This window comes from Coturnix japonica, chromosome 14, assembly GCF_001577835.2.
Source record: "Coturnix japonica isolate 7356 chromosome 14, Coturnix japonica 2.1, whole genome shotgun sequence".
NCBI lineage: Eukaryota > Metazoa > Chordata > Aves > Galliformes > Phasianidae > Coturnix > Coturnix japonica.
The window spans coordinates 8,328,698-8,343,949 of NC_029529.1; the positions used below are offsets into that span (position 1 = coordinate 8,328,698).

The 15,252-nt window shown below is 43.2% G+C and overlaps 1 protein-coding gene across 3 annotated transcripts in view; it reads left to right on the forward strand.

The window, feature by feature from the left end:
- POLR3E (RNA polymerase III subunit E) overlaps positions 1-15,252 on the forward strand; it is a 23,674-nt gene continuing 8,422 nt past the window's right edge. Inside the window, exons 1-16 of one of the 3 annotated variants that reach the window (XR_001558403.1) lie at positions 1-127; positions 2,072-2,152; positions 2,968-3,018; positions 3,581-3,658; positions 4,468-4,583; positions 5,532-5,614; positions 6,310-6,417; positions 6,862-6,911; positions 7,202-7,321; positions 7,808-7,893; positions 8,909-8,953; positions 9,038-9,129; positions 9,865-9,985; positions 11,537-11,618; positions 13,779-13,838; positions 14,777-14,934. Coding sequence is in view for 2 of the 3 variants with exons in the window: in XM_015877114.1 (XP_015732600.1) it covers positions 2,117-2,152; positions 2,968-3,018; positions 3,581-3,658; positions 4,468-4,583; positions 5,532-5,614; positions 6,310-6,417; positions 6,862-6,911; positions 7,202-7,321; positions 7,808-7,893; positions 8,909-8,953; positions 9,038-9,129; positions 9,865-9,985; positions 11,537-11,618; positions 13,779-13,838; positions 14,777-14,934 (1,286 nt within the window). In the remaining variant the exon portion in view is untranslated. Of the gene's footprint in view, positions 128-2,071; positions 2,153-2,967; positions 3,019-3,580; positions 3,659-4,467; positions 4,584-5,531; positions 5,615-6,309; positions 6,418-6,861; positions 6,912-7,201; positions 7,322-7,807; positions 7,894-8,908; positions 8,954-9,037; positions 9,130-9,864; positions 9,986-11,536; positions 11,619-13,778; positions 13,839-14,776; positions 14,935-15,252 lie in introns of those variants that run through there. The other 2 variants (XM_015877114.1, XM_015877117.1) reach the window with 2 other exon arrangements.

Genomic DNA, 15,252 nt, shown 5'->3' on the forward strand with positions numbered 1-15,252 from the left:
AGGAGGGCCGGGGCCCCACGTGCCGGCCGCAGTGACACCAACATGGCCGCCGCCTGAAGCCGCCCGCCGCGCCGCGCACCGACACCGGGGACCGGCGGCCCGGCCGCCCGCGCGGCGCCTCCGCCAGGTGAGCGGGTGCGGGGCTGCGCGTGCTGCTGCGGGGCCGCGCGGGAGCGGGAGCGGCGGGGGGTGGAGGGGGTGCGGCCTGTACTGCGGGCTCTATTCGCACCGTGGGGCGGTGGGAGCGGGCGCGGGGCGCTGACAGGAGCCACCGGGCCGGGCCCTGAGGGGATGGACGGGGCTCCGGCCCCGCGGCTCCTCTCGGCTCCTCTCAGTGTCGGGCCGGGTCTGCGGGCTGCGCTGCCCCTGTGCACGGCTGTGCTCCGTGTGCCCACACGCCATTCGGGGCTGAACCTGAGAGGAAAAACGTTCGGTTCCCCCGTGGCAGTTCTAGACTTTCCTGGTCAGAGCATTTTTTCTCATGTTTGGTTCTGAATTGATGGTGGGAGGGTGGTTATGGCAGCCCAGCCTTGGTCACGCTGAGGAGATCTGTATCTTCTGTGCTCAGAGGCTCAATGACTCACACTAATAACTTGCACTGGTGCTGAGATGCACAGGAAAGTCCTTCTGTAAAGGGAGCAATCTTGGCAAGAGGAAACGTGAAACAAATGCTCTGGTGGCCATGATTGAAACCTCCTTGAGCTTCACTCCACTCTGTTATTCCTGTGGGGTTCCTTCCTGTATCTACGTGCAAACTGCAGATGCAGAATTAATTGTGTCTGCGTGTCTTCAGTGGAAGCTTCGCTCTGATCAGAGGATTCTGCACACGAATGTTGTACGTTGTTCTGGGACACGCTGCTTCCTGGTGTAGGTCTGTTCTGGTCCTCCCATGAAAGCACCTGCAGTCATTCCTTACCAATAAGTGGTTAAGAAAAGTTGTAATTGTGATCTGATGTTTTCTGTAAGTAATGAGCTGGATTCCCAAGGAGGAACCAGGTCCTTCAGGTTGAGTTTCTCTTTCTCATCTTGGCCCAGGAAATCTGAAATTCTGTTTGGAAAAGTGATATAATATTGTCAGGAGGGAAGGAGCAGCTGAGCACACACCTGGCTGTCAGGCAGGAGCAGGTTCCCCATCCCCACACAGGGCCAGGACAGAGGGCTCAGACCTGCAGCTCCCACCTCCAGGGCTGCCATGTGCTCCCGGTGCTGGCTCTGTTCTGAATGAAGGCTCCATTTTGTGCCGAGCTGTCTGTGTGCTGCACTGTGCTGAGCACATGGGATGTGCAGCACTGAGCTGGAGCTGACACATCTCACTGCTTGTGGCCATGGATGTGCTTCTGGGAGCTGCAAAGTGCCCGGTGCTCATTGAGCTTCAGTGCCACATCTCTTGGATAACTGTGGATGTTAGTGCGATGATCTGAGAAAACCATGTGTGTGTTGAAATATATTGGGATGGGTAAGTGGTGAATTGTGTACTTGAAAATAATCAGCACAGCTGGGGATGTAGAGTGGATGCTTCTGTCTCTCTTCTGTCACTGGCTGCCCCTTCTTCTTTCTAGGAAGCCCAGCAAAGAGGTGAGTGTGTGTCAGTGGTGAGAGTAAGATCTATTGGAGCAGGAGGGAGAGCTGGTGAGCAGCACGGCACCATCCTTAGTGACGGTGACAAGTGCTGTGGCTATTTCAGAGCCTGGGCATGTTGGCTGCAAAACCAGCTGCTGCCAGGGTGCACTAGTCACACAGGATATAAAGGGTATTGCTGCACACAAGTACTGAAGGCCTGTCCTTCCCTCTGCAGAGCTCTGGTTTAGTGCTCTCTCTTATGCTGGCTTTCATCAAAGTTTCAGGAGCTTAATTACTTTCGAGACTCTTGTTTGTGTTTGGAGTTGGTGGCAGTTGGTAGAGGTGGTGAGGTGTGAGGGGCCGCGTTGTGCCAACATGAACACTCCTTCACAACACACACAGCAGCTCAGCACTGAAAAGAAAGTGGTGTGTGCTTGAACAAACAGTCTAGGCTCTGTGTGGTACGTGGCACAGATGTAGTGACTCATATGACATATCTGTTTTCTTTCAGATTGTGCCAAGGAATAAGCCAAGGAAAAGCTTTTTGTATCCTAGCATGGCAAATGAAGAAGATGATCCAATTATACAAGAGGTAAACGTGCTTTGTGGCTGCAGTGGTTCTGCGTGTGGCTTTTTTTGTGTTATTCAACTTCTGTTCTATTGCTCTAATTACAATTTTGATGAATTCATATCTGTTATAAATGAAGCTGAAACAGTTTTATACCTTCTGCTAAAAACAAGCAGTTGTAGTGCAATTGTGGGCTTCCTTAAGGATCTTTTCCACCCCAAACAGTACCCAGTGTTTCATTCACTTTGTGTATGAACTCATGCACCAGAGATATGAGCGAGGACAAGCTTGTGACAAGCGGGGTTTGACAGAAGTGTCTCGAAAGGTACCTAAAATGGAAACGTCTGTGTGTGATCTTCATGACACATCTGTGGATTTTAGGTGTTGGTGGCAAAGTGCTTGTATTAAAATGAGATTTGGCACGTGGGTGTGTTTTGTCTAGCTTAGAAAGTTATCATGGCAAAACACCAGCAAGGAAGTTAACTTTCAGTCATGCTGCTGATGAGAACATCCTCTTCTTTCTCAGATTGTGATGATAGATTCACTTCAGCCCCACAGACAAACAAATTTCTTGTTTCATTTCAGAGACAAAAATATGCAGCGCTGTCTCCTGCCTCATCATAGTTGTGTTGTTTTTTTTTCTCTAAGAATCCAGCTGCTACATTACAAGTCAAAATCAGCAGAAATTCGACTTTTATCAAGTCATGAGTGAGATTTATATACAGTTCATAATTAGGAGCAATTCTTCACAGTATTTGAGCTCTAGGGATTGTACTTATGCCTGAGGCTCCATCCATCATAGCTGTTATCTGATGCAGGTTGTTTGTGTTGCCTTTCAGATTGATGTATTCCTGGCCAGAAGTCTGCTGGAGAAGTTGTATCTGTTTCAGGTATTTCAGTTAGCTTTTATTTAGTGAAAATTTGTTTAAAATAAATTAATGGAAAGAGCAATAGCTTTATTTACCTCTTACAGGGAACAGGCAAAGCTGTATGGTCTCAGTTGAAACATTTAGTATTAAATTGTTTGTAAGAGAAGAGTGATTGTTTATGGCATTGGCTTAACATTAAATCATTGCCTATAAACCCTGAGGGAATTATTTTAGGAGATGGAGTTTATTTAGTCATGGAGTTAACGGGTTTTCATGGCTTTACATCCTTTTGCTGTTGGATTAATGTGTTGTACCATTTTCTTGTCTTATAGCACATAGTGATGTGTTGGAGGCAGGAAATGGAAAAGGGTGAAGTGACAGCAGCAGAGGTTGGAGGGGAAAGCTTTCTAGACCATACTTGGAGATCTGATGACTCACAAGATTACAAAAGTCATTCATTGAGATCTTGTAACCATCGGGAAAGTGCCTTTACATGTAAAGGGTCAGGCAGGGTTTAATAAATTTCTGTGAAATTCTTTTGCTTTTAAATTAAGAATTTCTATGAAATTGATGTGTTTTGCAGTACCCAATTCGTCCAGCTTCCATGACATATGATGATGTTACACATTTATCAGCGAAGATAAAGCCAAAGCAGCAAAAGGTTGGTCATCATTTGAGTCCAGTCTGTGAAAGTTGTGTTACACTGTCTGGAATGTGCTTCAGGTCATTACACTGGGCTGCTAAGCTGTTCTAAGTGTGCAGCTTGTGGGACCAGATCTCTGTGCTTGGGGAACAGGGAGTCTGTCACTGTAAGACTGCAGGAGAGCTTAAAAGAAGAATGGTTTATTAAGAGAGGAATGAATGTCACAATGGAAAAAAATATATAAAAACAGAATCATTCAGGAAACTCTGGCTACTGTTATTCAGTCTGTACAAGATTGATTTTAAAGACTTTCACAATATTTAGAATTTTGTTGAGGTTTGAAGGCGTGCTTTGTCTTTTAGAGTCATTGTGTGTCTTGATTCTTCCTTTGCCTGGCTGTGAACCATCAGCTGTCCCGTTTGAGAATCAGTGGGGTGGTGAAAGTATAACCAAAGCCAGAATGATTTCACTTGACTACAGAAGAATTCCAAACCTGTAGCTGTGATTTTAAAATGCCTCATGTTAAAAAAAAATGAAAAAAACCACTCACGGGTGTGTGATAGCAGGATTCTTTTCTGGGAAATAGTTGAGGAGAGTGCTTATGTGAATTTTGGAGTCACAGCCTATGCTGTGTTAAGGATTTTTCTAATTAGAATTAGCAGATGTATAAATCTACCATCATAACCAGGGACTGGTCACTACTTCAGTTTACAAGTAACATGAAGGGGAATAAAAGTGAGGTGGTGGCTGTAATTTGTAAGTTTAATTGATTATACATCTGGAGTTCTGCCATCGTAATAATTTGCCTTTTCTTTCACATTTTTTAGGTTGAACTGGAAATGGCCATTGATACTTTGAATCCAAACTACTGTCGCAGCAAAGGAGAACAGATTGCTCTCAATGTAGATGGCACTTGTACAGATGAAACAAGTACCTATTCCTCGTAGGTGTCCTGTTTGCTTTCCTTTGTTTCTGCGGTGTGCAGATATGTGTATGTCCATTAGGCCCATGTCCATCCACACATCTCTTAATAACTCCAGGAGTGAGGGCTCCACCTTTGTGCCTCTCTATGAAAAAGTTCTTCCCAGTATCCAATCTAAACCTCCCCAGCACAACTTGAGGCTGTTTCCTTGTGTCCTATCACTTGTCACCTGAGAAAAGAGACCAACACCTCCTCACTGCAGCCTCCTTTCAGGCAGTTATAGAGAACTGAGGTCTCTCCTGAGCCTTCCTTTCTCCAGACTAAACAACTCCAGTTCCCTCAGTCATTCCTCCTAATCTTGTTTTGTAGTCCCCAGCTTTATTGCTCTTTGCTGCACATGCTCAGTCAAGTCAATATCCTTCCTGTAATGGGGGCCCAAAACTGAATGCAGTGCTCAAGGTGTGGCCTTACCAGCGCTGCATGCAAAGGATCAATCACTTTCCAGTCCTGCTGGTCACAGTATTTCTGTTGCAGACTATGGTGCCATTGGCCTTCTTGGCCACATGGGTACACTGCTGGCTCACATTAGCTGGCTGCTGACCAGCACAGCATGCTCAGGTCCTTCTCCTTTCCAGCCACTCTGCCCCAAGGCTGTACTGCTGGATGGGGTTATTAATGACCCAGCACTTACCCTTAGTTCATGTCATGTCATGTAACTTGGCCCATCAATCTTATCTAGGTCCCTCTGCAGAGCCTTCCTGACCTCAAGCAGATCAACAGTCTTGCCTTAGTGAGAGTGCACTCAGTGCCCTCATGCAGATTGTTGATTAAAACGTTACACAAAACTAGCCTCAGTATTTAAAGTATTTGCTGATGGACCATTTTGAGACTTTGTGATTTCAGGCCTTTTAACATCTGTATGCCACGTTGCCTGTAGCATATAATCTTACAGCATTCATCTGTTTGCAGGAAGCTGATGGACAAACAAACTTTCTGCTCTTCGCAAGCTGCAAGTAATGTTTCCCGCTATGCAGCTGCTGTTTATAGAAAAGGTGACTTTGTTTTGTTACCCCTCACATCAGTGAAATATGTGAATTTCTGGGTTAAATAAGAGCTGTTTGTTCTGTGTTTTTAATAGCATAGGCTCATATTTAATTGATGCTTTTCTAAATAAAATGAAAGCTTTCCTTATGAGCATCCCTGGAGTCCTTGAGGAGCTCCAGCAGAGTTTTAAATAATATAGCAGGACACTGTAGGTGCCTCCAGGATCTTAGTAGTCCGTGATGGCCTGAAACATACATTTGCAAAAAAAATTATTTATCTCACTTACATTGTATTATTATCTCCATCTAGGCATGGCTGTTTTATTTGCCTGTTCAGCACATCCTGCCCTTCTCTTGTTTCCTACTGTCACCGCAGAGTTTTGATGTGAGGATCATTGTAGATTGCCTACAGTGATGTCTCTTTCACTAGTAGTCTCCTGACAGATCAGATCTGAGCCAAAATGGGGCTCTCTGTAAGATCTGGCTCCAACATTAAAAAATAAGGTAGCAGGAGTAGGTCTTGATTTTTTTTCATACTCCTTTGAAATTCTGTGAACTGGATGAATCACTTAATCCCTTTTTACTGTGTTAAATATTTGTGCTCTCTGCAAGCGGTGCTGTTGCAGAGGTAGCAAAGTGATGAAAGTACTGTCTCTGTGCACTAGAAAACAATACCTTTAACCAATATCCATTCTCTTTTTCAGGTGAACTTCATCTGACTCCACTGCATGGAATTCTTCAGCTGAGGCCAAGTTTCACCTACTTGGATAAAGCTGATGCAAAACACCGCGAAAGAGAAGCTGCTAATGAAGGTAAATGCTACGTGAGTTGTGTTTCCTTTTGAGAGGTAGGATGCAAATTCTCTCTATAATTTTATTCAAAGGTGTTTAATATAGCAATGAACTGATTATAGAACCATTTCACAGCCAGTTTTTTTCCCTGATCGTGTTTTCAGTGTAGTTGCATCAAGATTTTTGTGGAAAGGTGTGGGGAACTGGCAAAGAGAAAGAAGACAGTGGGTACTGTCAAAGGGCAGCAGTAGGAAGTGCCACCACAGCCATTGAAAAACATCGGTGCCAAATTCATGGGAGCAGTTTCTCCTATTACATGAGCGGTGTGGTACTGTCATATGCTGCATAGTTTAGCAAGTGATAGTTCCTATTTCTGCCTTCTTCCAGAGCAGGCCTCCAGTTACAGATTGGCTCTGGTTGTTTTATTGCAGTGATGGTTTTATCCTGTTGTTCTTTTTTTGGCAGGTGGTGATTCATCCCAGGATGAAGCTGAAGATGACATTAAGCAAATTACTGTATGTTCACATTTACTTTATGTTATAGTTCAGGCAACATTTCATGAGAAAGCATGACAATTCACTCCCAAATAATTGGACGGGAAACTTTGTCTGGTTCTGGTGACCCTGGGCTTGGGAGGGGAAGCAAGGAAGGATTTGGCAGTTGTTGCACAGCTAGCACTGATAACAAGGATTGATTACTTTGAGCTAGGACCCCTGGCTTCTGTCCTCATTGTGCCAAATAGGTAATGGAGGTGTTTTGTTTTAAGTGTTTTGGAGCTGTATTTAATGATGTCCAAATCTTCTAGGTACGGTTTTCCCGCCCTGAGACTGAGCAAGCTCGTCAAAGACGTGTTCAGTCCTATGAATTCTTGCAGAAGAGACAAGCAGAAGAGCACTGGGTTCATCTCCATTATTATGGCTTGAAGGTAAGCGTGGGGCCCGGTGGCTCAGCCAGATTAAATCTGGGTATGTGGGAATCAGGGAATCATCAGAAGATAGTGAAGAAAAGTTGATCTGTAGGTTTGAAATGACCCCACAGTGCTGTGTGCCTCTGCCACCTTGTGGTCTCCACATTGGAAAAGCTTTAAAATCGAGAATTGGGCAAATCTAAGGTGGGGAGAGTTTAAGTCCAATAATCAGTCAGGTCTTAGTTTTGTAAAACAATCAGGGGAAGCCAGTCAGTTCAGTGTTTGACACAGTGTGCATGTCAGGAGATTTTTGCAGTCACATCAGCTGGAGTGTTTCCACATCATATCTGCATCATTCAAGAAGGCTGGTAGTTGAGCATCAGTGAGATGAAATGTTTGAGTAGCACGGTAAGGACAGAGCAGTCACAGTTCAGAATAAAGAGTCTGTCTGAAATTGTGTGTTCAGAACGTGTCAGTGATTTGTGCTTTTCTCCATATCTACAGGATAGTCGTTCAGAACACGAGCGCCAGTATTTATTCAGCCAAGGTCACGGCCTCGCTGAGAATACAGAACTAATAAAATCTCCCAGGTAAAGGTTTGATGGTTTTCTTGGGATTGTTTTTAGAGTAATAAGCGAGTATATATTTTCTAAAATCTTATCCTTGATACTGATACCCATGGTAGAAGTTGAATTGTTTGAAAAATTGAGTCAAGCTTCAACTTCAGTTGCTTTCTGTGTTTCCTTGTGCTCTGAGGTTAAAACCAGTTGCTTCCAGTTGAGTTTGTAGCCTTGTATGTGTTATCACAGCCCAACATTATTGAGACTGCAGATATCGTTAAGGGAGAAGTAAAACAAAAGCTCCTTCTGATTAAAATAAATGAAAATTCTAAAGCCAACAACTACTATTGTTAGAAACTCTTAGAAAACTTTATTTTGGTGATTTTTAAGAGACACCTGATGCTACTTGAAACATGTTTGGTTTTGGTTCTTGCTGACTGCAGCTATGTATAGGAATCTTCTGTGGTGTAGACAGTAATAATGTTTTGCTGTGAATTGGTAGAACCATTGCCCAAGCAATAGGAAGGTGGCAGACTGCCACTCTCCTTAATGGTGTAGGTGTGTTTCTGTAACATTTAACATCTCAGTGGAGCAGTGCCAGGGGTGATGAGAAGTTTTCTGGGGTTGATTCTTTCCTTGCAGATGCTGGCAGTCGTGTTGGCAGTGTTGACCTTTTGCTTATTGCAGGTGTCTCTGCAGGACTTCATGTGGCCCCACTTACTGCTGTGTCAAAGCATTGTATTCAATGCTTTCATTCTTGCAGTTCCTGTTTTTGAACACAGGAGAGTACAGAAGAGTGAGGATTCTGACTCTCATCTATTTCATGCTTTTTCTTTGAATGGATGAATGTCAGTAGCTTTTACTAGCACTGAATTTGTGGAGGAAAATGAGAAAGGAAAATGAGAAAGGGGGGGCTCTATTTTTGGGCTGGTGTTTGTTTTGTAGATTCTAATAAGTAGAATTGCTTTAAGCAAAAAAATAGCTGTACTTAAACTTGGGAAATCTCAAGACAAACATTGTAAGGATGTGTTTTCTTTTTTTGTAGTGAATATTTAATGATGCTGATGCCTCCAAGTGTAGAGGAAGAGAAGTAAGTGTGCAGAATGTTCAGCTCTGATATTGTCTGGATGCTTTCTCATGAGCTGTGACTCACAAAGCTGTTGTTTATTTGCAGTAGCAAGCCAGTGGCTCCAAGCAACGTACTTTCTATGGCCCAGCTGAGAACTTTACCCCTTGCTGATCAGATTAAGATCCTGATGAAGAATGGTTTGTAATGCATTTGCACTTTACTTGTGACTTCTGATTGTCTCAGATAAAAAAACCTTTTCTAATAGTGCCAGTTCTGTCCCCCTTCCAGACAGTGTCTGTGAAGCAGTCAGAAGCTGAGCATTTGCTTGAGAAGGCTGAGTGCTCTTTGGGAAAAAGAGCAGTAGGTGGAACTGACAGCTGTTCTGTATGTTTGCAGTGCTCTCACTCTTAGAATATTTTCTGAATGCATTTATTTCTGCAGATATCTCCTGGAATGTGAAGTCTGAGTGTGACTTAAAAGTGGAAAGTTAATGCAACAGGCTGCACTTTGGGATTTTCTTCCCTTGAAAGTTTTCATTAATGTGCTTCTTGAGTGTTACAGAAGATTTATTCTATCTCTACAGTTACTGTCTAGTGAGAGCAAATCCTGAGAACCTCAGGAGCTTCCTGTCAAGGAACAGGTGTCTCTCTTTCCAAATACTGCCAAAGGAGTAGATTTTTTTATTTCAATCCATGCATTAATTTAGGGCCATTTAAGCTAATTAACTTTGTTGCAACATGAATGTGTGTTTTTTGAACAATTACTGACCATGGGTACTAAAATTTAGGTTTTGACTTTCTTTTTTCCCCCCAGATATAGCTGTGACATGGAATTTCAGCATAAACATCAATCACCATATCCTAGAATTGAAACTCCGTTTGTATTTTGCATACTGATAAAGCCCTTCATCTGATGTTTCTTTTGCCTTTCAGTGAAGGTGATGCCATTTGCAAATCTGATGAGTTTGCTGGGCTCTGGGACTGACTCTACAGCAGTTCTCCGCTGCATTCAGCAGGTGGCGATGCTGGTCCAGGGAAACTGGGTGGTGAAGAGGTATGGCTTGTCTTTGTTGCTGAGATGTGGTTTTTTGCTGTAAGGAGAGAATTAGAACAATGGATTTTATGAAGTCGTCTTCACTGTGTATCTGTGTTCTCAATTCACAATGCTGGGAGATACTCATTCAACATTCTGTGCCTTGTTCTGCAGTAGGATAATGAAAATTCAAACAGATGATGGCAGATGCCAGCACAGCCATACTCAGCCCAGCTAGAATTGTGGTGGAGCTGTAATGTAATCTGTATTTGCATTTGAGCTGTCAGATATTTGTTGTCTATACTCGTATTCTTTTGTGTGGGTACATGCCTGAATCCTTTCAGAGTTCCTTTCAAATATAAATACATGCGATAAACCATCCCTACCGATAGTATTTCTTATCTAAATTCAGTCAGAGAAAGGTCTTTGTGCAGTTGCTTTGCCGTTCGTCTGTGGGTGCTGCTCTTGTCAGCTGAAAGCATTAACTGCCTTCTAGAGGTTAGCTTTACCTGTTGTAAAATGGCACTACATACATGTACAATGGTACACAGTGTAGCACATGAAATGGATGCTGTCTCATTTTCCTGTTTATTAGAACAAGGCACCTCATTGGGAGTTCAGTCTGAAGAGCAGTGTGATTTTTTTATTTTTTTTCACCTGGGTGGAGCAAAGAATTACAGTGTGTGGAGGAATTTTCTGCACTGAGATGTGTGGCACCAGTTACCAGCTCGTCTGTTAGCGGGATGCTTCTGCTGTTGTGATACAGGCCTGTGCTAGCTGTGTAGACCGCTTCAGTCCCTCTAGTCATTCCAAAAGGCAGCTGGGTGCAAATTTTAAGTGTTTTAGCACTCAGGGTGTTTTTATGTTATATGTGTTTCTTTGCTGTTTGTCTGAGGAGTCTGTGTGCATCTGTAGATACAGCCTGTTTGGGATGGTTGTGCACAGAGCAGTGCCTGCACACATTAGAGCTTTAAGTACATGAGGCTGAGTAGGATCAGGATCTTGAGCCTGGTTGGCCTCAAGGCTTTGGATTCTGTGGAAATGAATGTCATCTAGTTGGTCTTGCAAGCAGACCAGGACAGCAGGGTGGTGTTAGTCCTGGGTCTGATTGGTTTGAGCATGAAAGCTCATAGCATTGTTCTCTTTAATCTTTGATTGCTGAGAAGGAATTAAAAAGAAGCACGGCACAAAAAACTCATTTCTATAGATCAGCATCTGGGCTAAGTGCTACCTTCAAGGCTTACGTTAGTCTCAGCATTTCTTAGGATTGCGTTGGTCTTGTTTACACTCATGCAAGGGAGGAAAGGCTTTGCAAGAACAAAGCACAGCATGTACCTGTGTTGCACACATCTACCAGTCACAAGGCTGGGCTTTGCTGGTGTAAGCACTTCTTGTATTTGTGTAATTGAAACAGAGTAATTACACTAATATTAGTTCCTTTAATGAAAGCGATGCTTTGGATAAAGGTGTAATTTAACTGCAGAAGAGGGAGAGCGTTTGTTATGTTAATTTTCAGCCATGCTGTATTTTGGGGAACCAAGTAGCTAATCTGTCTTCCTTTTTAATTAACAGTGATGTGCTCTACCCAAAAGACTCTTCCAGTCCGCATAGTGGAGTCCCTGCAGAAGTGCTTTGTAGAGGGAGAGACTTTGTTGTAAGTACAAAAGAGTTTGTTGTTTCTAAAGGAAATTATTGTTGAAGTCTGCCTGAGAGCCACGGCATTGCCAAACTTGGTTTGACATCCACTACTACTGCAATAAGATGTTTGCTCCAGAGAAATTATTTGTGCTGTAACCCTGATGGTGGTTTTAAAAATCTGGCATGGGAGTGTTTGTGTGGACTGACATTGTGGCTGTCTGGTAAGTTCAGATTGCTGGTCATTAACAGTAGGTGGTATTCATCTCTTTGTAATAGAACTTGTAGAGCTGCTATCACATAGCCTGCACAATGTGGGGCTGACAGCGAAGCCAGGGCTGGATAATGAAGTGCTTGTTTGTCCAGATACATTTCCGTGGGCTTAGAACTGCGAGGTCTCAGGAGGGCAGTGTGGCTAAGCCTTGTGCTCCCGGAGCATGCACTGTTGATCTTTAAAAAGGATTTTATTCCCCTGAGCTGCTAATCAGTGAAAGGACTTTGTTCCTAAGTACCTTCTGTGAGTGGTAGCTGCATATGGAAGTCTTGTACATACAGGTCTTGCATGTATGCACGTAACCACAGTAAGGAGGAACAACTTTGTTTTGTGTTTATTTTTCCTAACCATGGAAAGAATTAAGTTCCTGGGTGCTTCCTAAGCTCATATCTAGTTTATGGCTTCCACCCCATTAAAAAGAAATTAACGAGTGCATTGCTTTCACGTTTTTCAGTTAGACCTAATTGTTCCCCTTGTTTGCAAAGTCTGTTTACAAGATTTAGTTCCGAGTAGGAGCATACTGTGCAAGAGACCTTAAGGATATGGCAGCTCTAGCGTAAGATAAAACTGATGGTGATTGAAGCTGACATCTTACTGTGTCTTGATGTCTGCCCAAGTCACTGCTGTATGGAGATCTGCAATCAGGTGTGACTGGCTGACATTAGTCTTTAAGACACAGCAGATTGTGTGACACCTTGTGTGTGAAGTTCTGGGAACCAGAAATAATTATGCTTGGTTGAGTAAGTGCTAATGCTTAGCAACTAAAATGTAAAGATAAAGCATTTAGTAATGGAAGGTATTTTACCCTTATTGTAAATACTGTAAAAGACCAATGGTGGCTTTAATGTGCAGTTGTTCTATGCTGTGCTTTGAAGGAGGTAAGTAATTCTTGTTTTTTCTCAAAGCTGCTGTTTTTTCCCAAATTCTTACATAATAATTTCAGAGTTCTAGTTGAGAATAAAGTGCCTAATAAGAAATGACTGCCTCAGAGTTGTGTGCAAGGAGGGGTGACAGATCTGTTTCCTTTAGGCAGCAGCTTCTTTTCCTTTAAAACAGAAATGCCTTGTGCTGTGAGTGTGGTGATCTTGTGAGTTTGTAGGGAGAAAGGAGCTGAGTCAGAGGGATGTTTGGAAGCACAAGAAGAAATTGACAACAACCAGATTTTTAAATTATTTGCAACACTATTAATAAACACATATTAAGGGAGATTGTAATTGATTTAAATGGAGATGGAAAGAAATCAAAGATCATTTTCAGACAGTGGTAGTTCTACCCAAGTCCTCATGTGCCCATTAGCCTACTCTCAGCAGCTGCCTTGCAGTATGTTGGGCCTTGGGAGCTGCTCAGCAAAGCACCTGGATTTTCCATTAACCAGAGATAAATACATGAGTGAATGGCCATCATCGCATGACTGTGACTGTGGTGATGTGCATTGAAAAAGGCAGCAGACACTTTCTAGGAGGCTGTGAGCTGCAGAAATGGAGCAGTCAGCAGCTTCTAGTGGCACTGCACCCAAAGAAGTGAAAGAAGAGTTTCTTTAGATTGGTGAACAAGTGTGCTAAAGCTGAGCGTGAGGTGTGACTGCTGCAGCTTCAGCATCACCACAGTAGAAAGGTTTTTTTGGAAGCTAAATGAGGTTTGAGAGATTCTTCAGAGCTTTTGTAGTCAGAGGTTCACCAAGGGAAACCTTGGACTCTCAAAGCTTCTGATACTGTGCGTGGCTGTTTGAGCAAGGAATAGGCCACAAAGTGCTTTCCTTTGTGTGAACATCACTTGCTTCCGCATTCTTGAAAGGAGTTGAGTTTCCATTTTTCTGGTAACATCATTGAAAAGTGTTGTTTCTGTGACTTCAGTAAGGCAACTCCTGAATAGTTAACAAGGTTTTCTCTTTTGTTTCCTTCCTAGATGTGGAAGTTCACACAGGACCGCTGGGTTGTACGAAAGGAAGTAGCGGCAGTTACAAAAGTGAGTGACTTCTTCCTTACACAGAGGTTGGTGCTAACTGTGGGCATTGTCTGCAGGTCGGTAACAGGTGCTGCTGCAAGCCTTTTCTTTCAGGTTCACAGTGTCTGCATTACTGCTGACTTGCAGTGTTGCTAACCAAGGCATATCTTCACTTTGGAACAGGTATAGACACTCTTTACAGAATTATTTCAAGCAGCTCCCACAATTACAGTTTCATAGGACATGACTGTCCTTGCAGCTGAGCCACTGGAATGCATCTTTGTCACCTCTTCTGTTTTGGTGGAAAGCTGAACATCCTTTGAATTAAGCTTGCAAGGCACCAAAGCAGATGAGAACTCGTGCAGTCCACACTGATGCTCCGCTTTTGCAGAGTGCGTTACAGAAGTACAGCACTTCCAATGGCATTTGTCAAAGCTGCCAGTATTGAATAAAAGCTTTAAAACAACTGTCAGAAGGGGGAAAAAAAAAATAATTTGTTTAAAACAAAATAAAATGATAGAACACAAATAAGTTGATGTATGGATTGGCTACTTTTGGAATTTAAAGTCCGGTGCTGTTTAAAAGCTGTGCATGTGTAGGTGCAGCATGTCTGATTCGGAGCTCTAAACTAAGATGAAAGTTGTAGGACATGCTTCTCTGCAAAATAGTCTTTTCATCTCAGTAAACTCCCTTTTCTTTACAAAACATGTCATGAGCTATTTGACTCTCAGCTGATTAATCACTGCTCTCTGAAGTGCTCTGCCTTTAACATTGTGTGAAAGCGCTGGTGTTGCAAAGGATAAATATCTCTGACTGACTTAGGCATGTGTTTGTGGGAGTGCCCCATGTACACCAAATCAGTCCTGCTCATCCTGCCACGTGGAACTGTGCTCTTTGTTTCATGGCTGTAAGTGCCCTATGTGAATTGACATCCATATCGTTCTTCCTTTTTCTTTTAGCTTTGCCCTGAAGATGTGAAAGACTTCCTTGAGCACATGTCTGTGGCAAGAATAAACAAAGGTTGGGAGTTCATGCTCCCTTATGATGAAGACTTCGTTAAGAAGCATCCAGATATAGTTCAGAGGCAACGTATGCTGTGGATGGGCATTCAGGCCAAGTAAATGACTTGCTTTATTTTGGGGAGTCAGATAAAAATGAGGAATGATCTAGGGTGAAGTTTCTGTGGATACTGATGGATATATATTTGATCCATATTACCTTTAAGGCTTACTCCTCTCAGGGGGTGTGGTTGGATGGGGGATTGTGTTGATGCATCTTTCAAGTCGCTCTTTTTCTTTGGCTTCCAGAGGACAGCTCTCACAGTATCACAGTATCACAGTCTTGTGCGGGTTGGAAGGGACCTTAGAGATCATCGAGTCCAACCCCCGGGATTCGAGCCTCCTGTGTAGCAGAGCAGCACTTCTACCACTTGCGC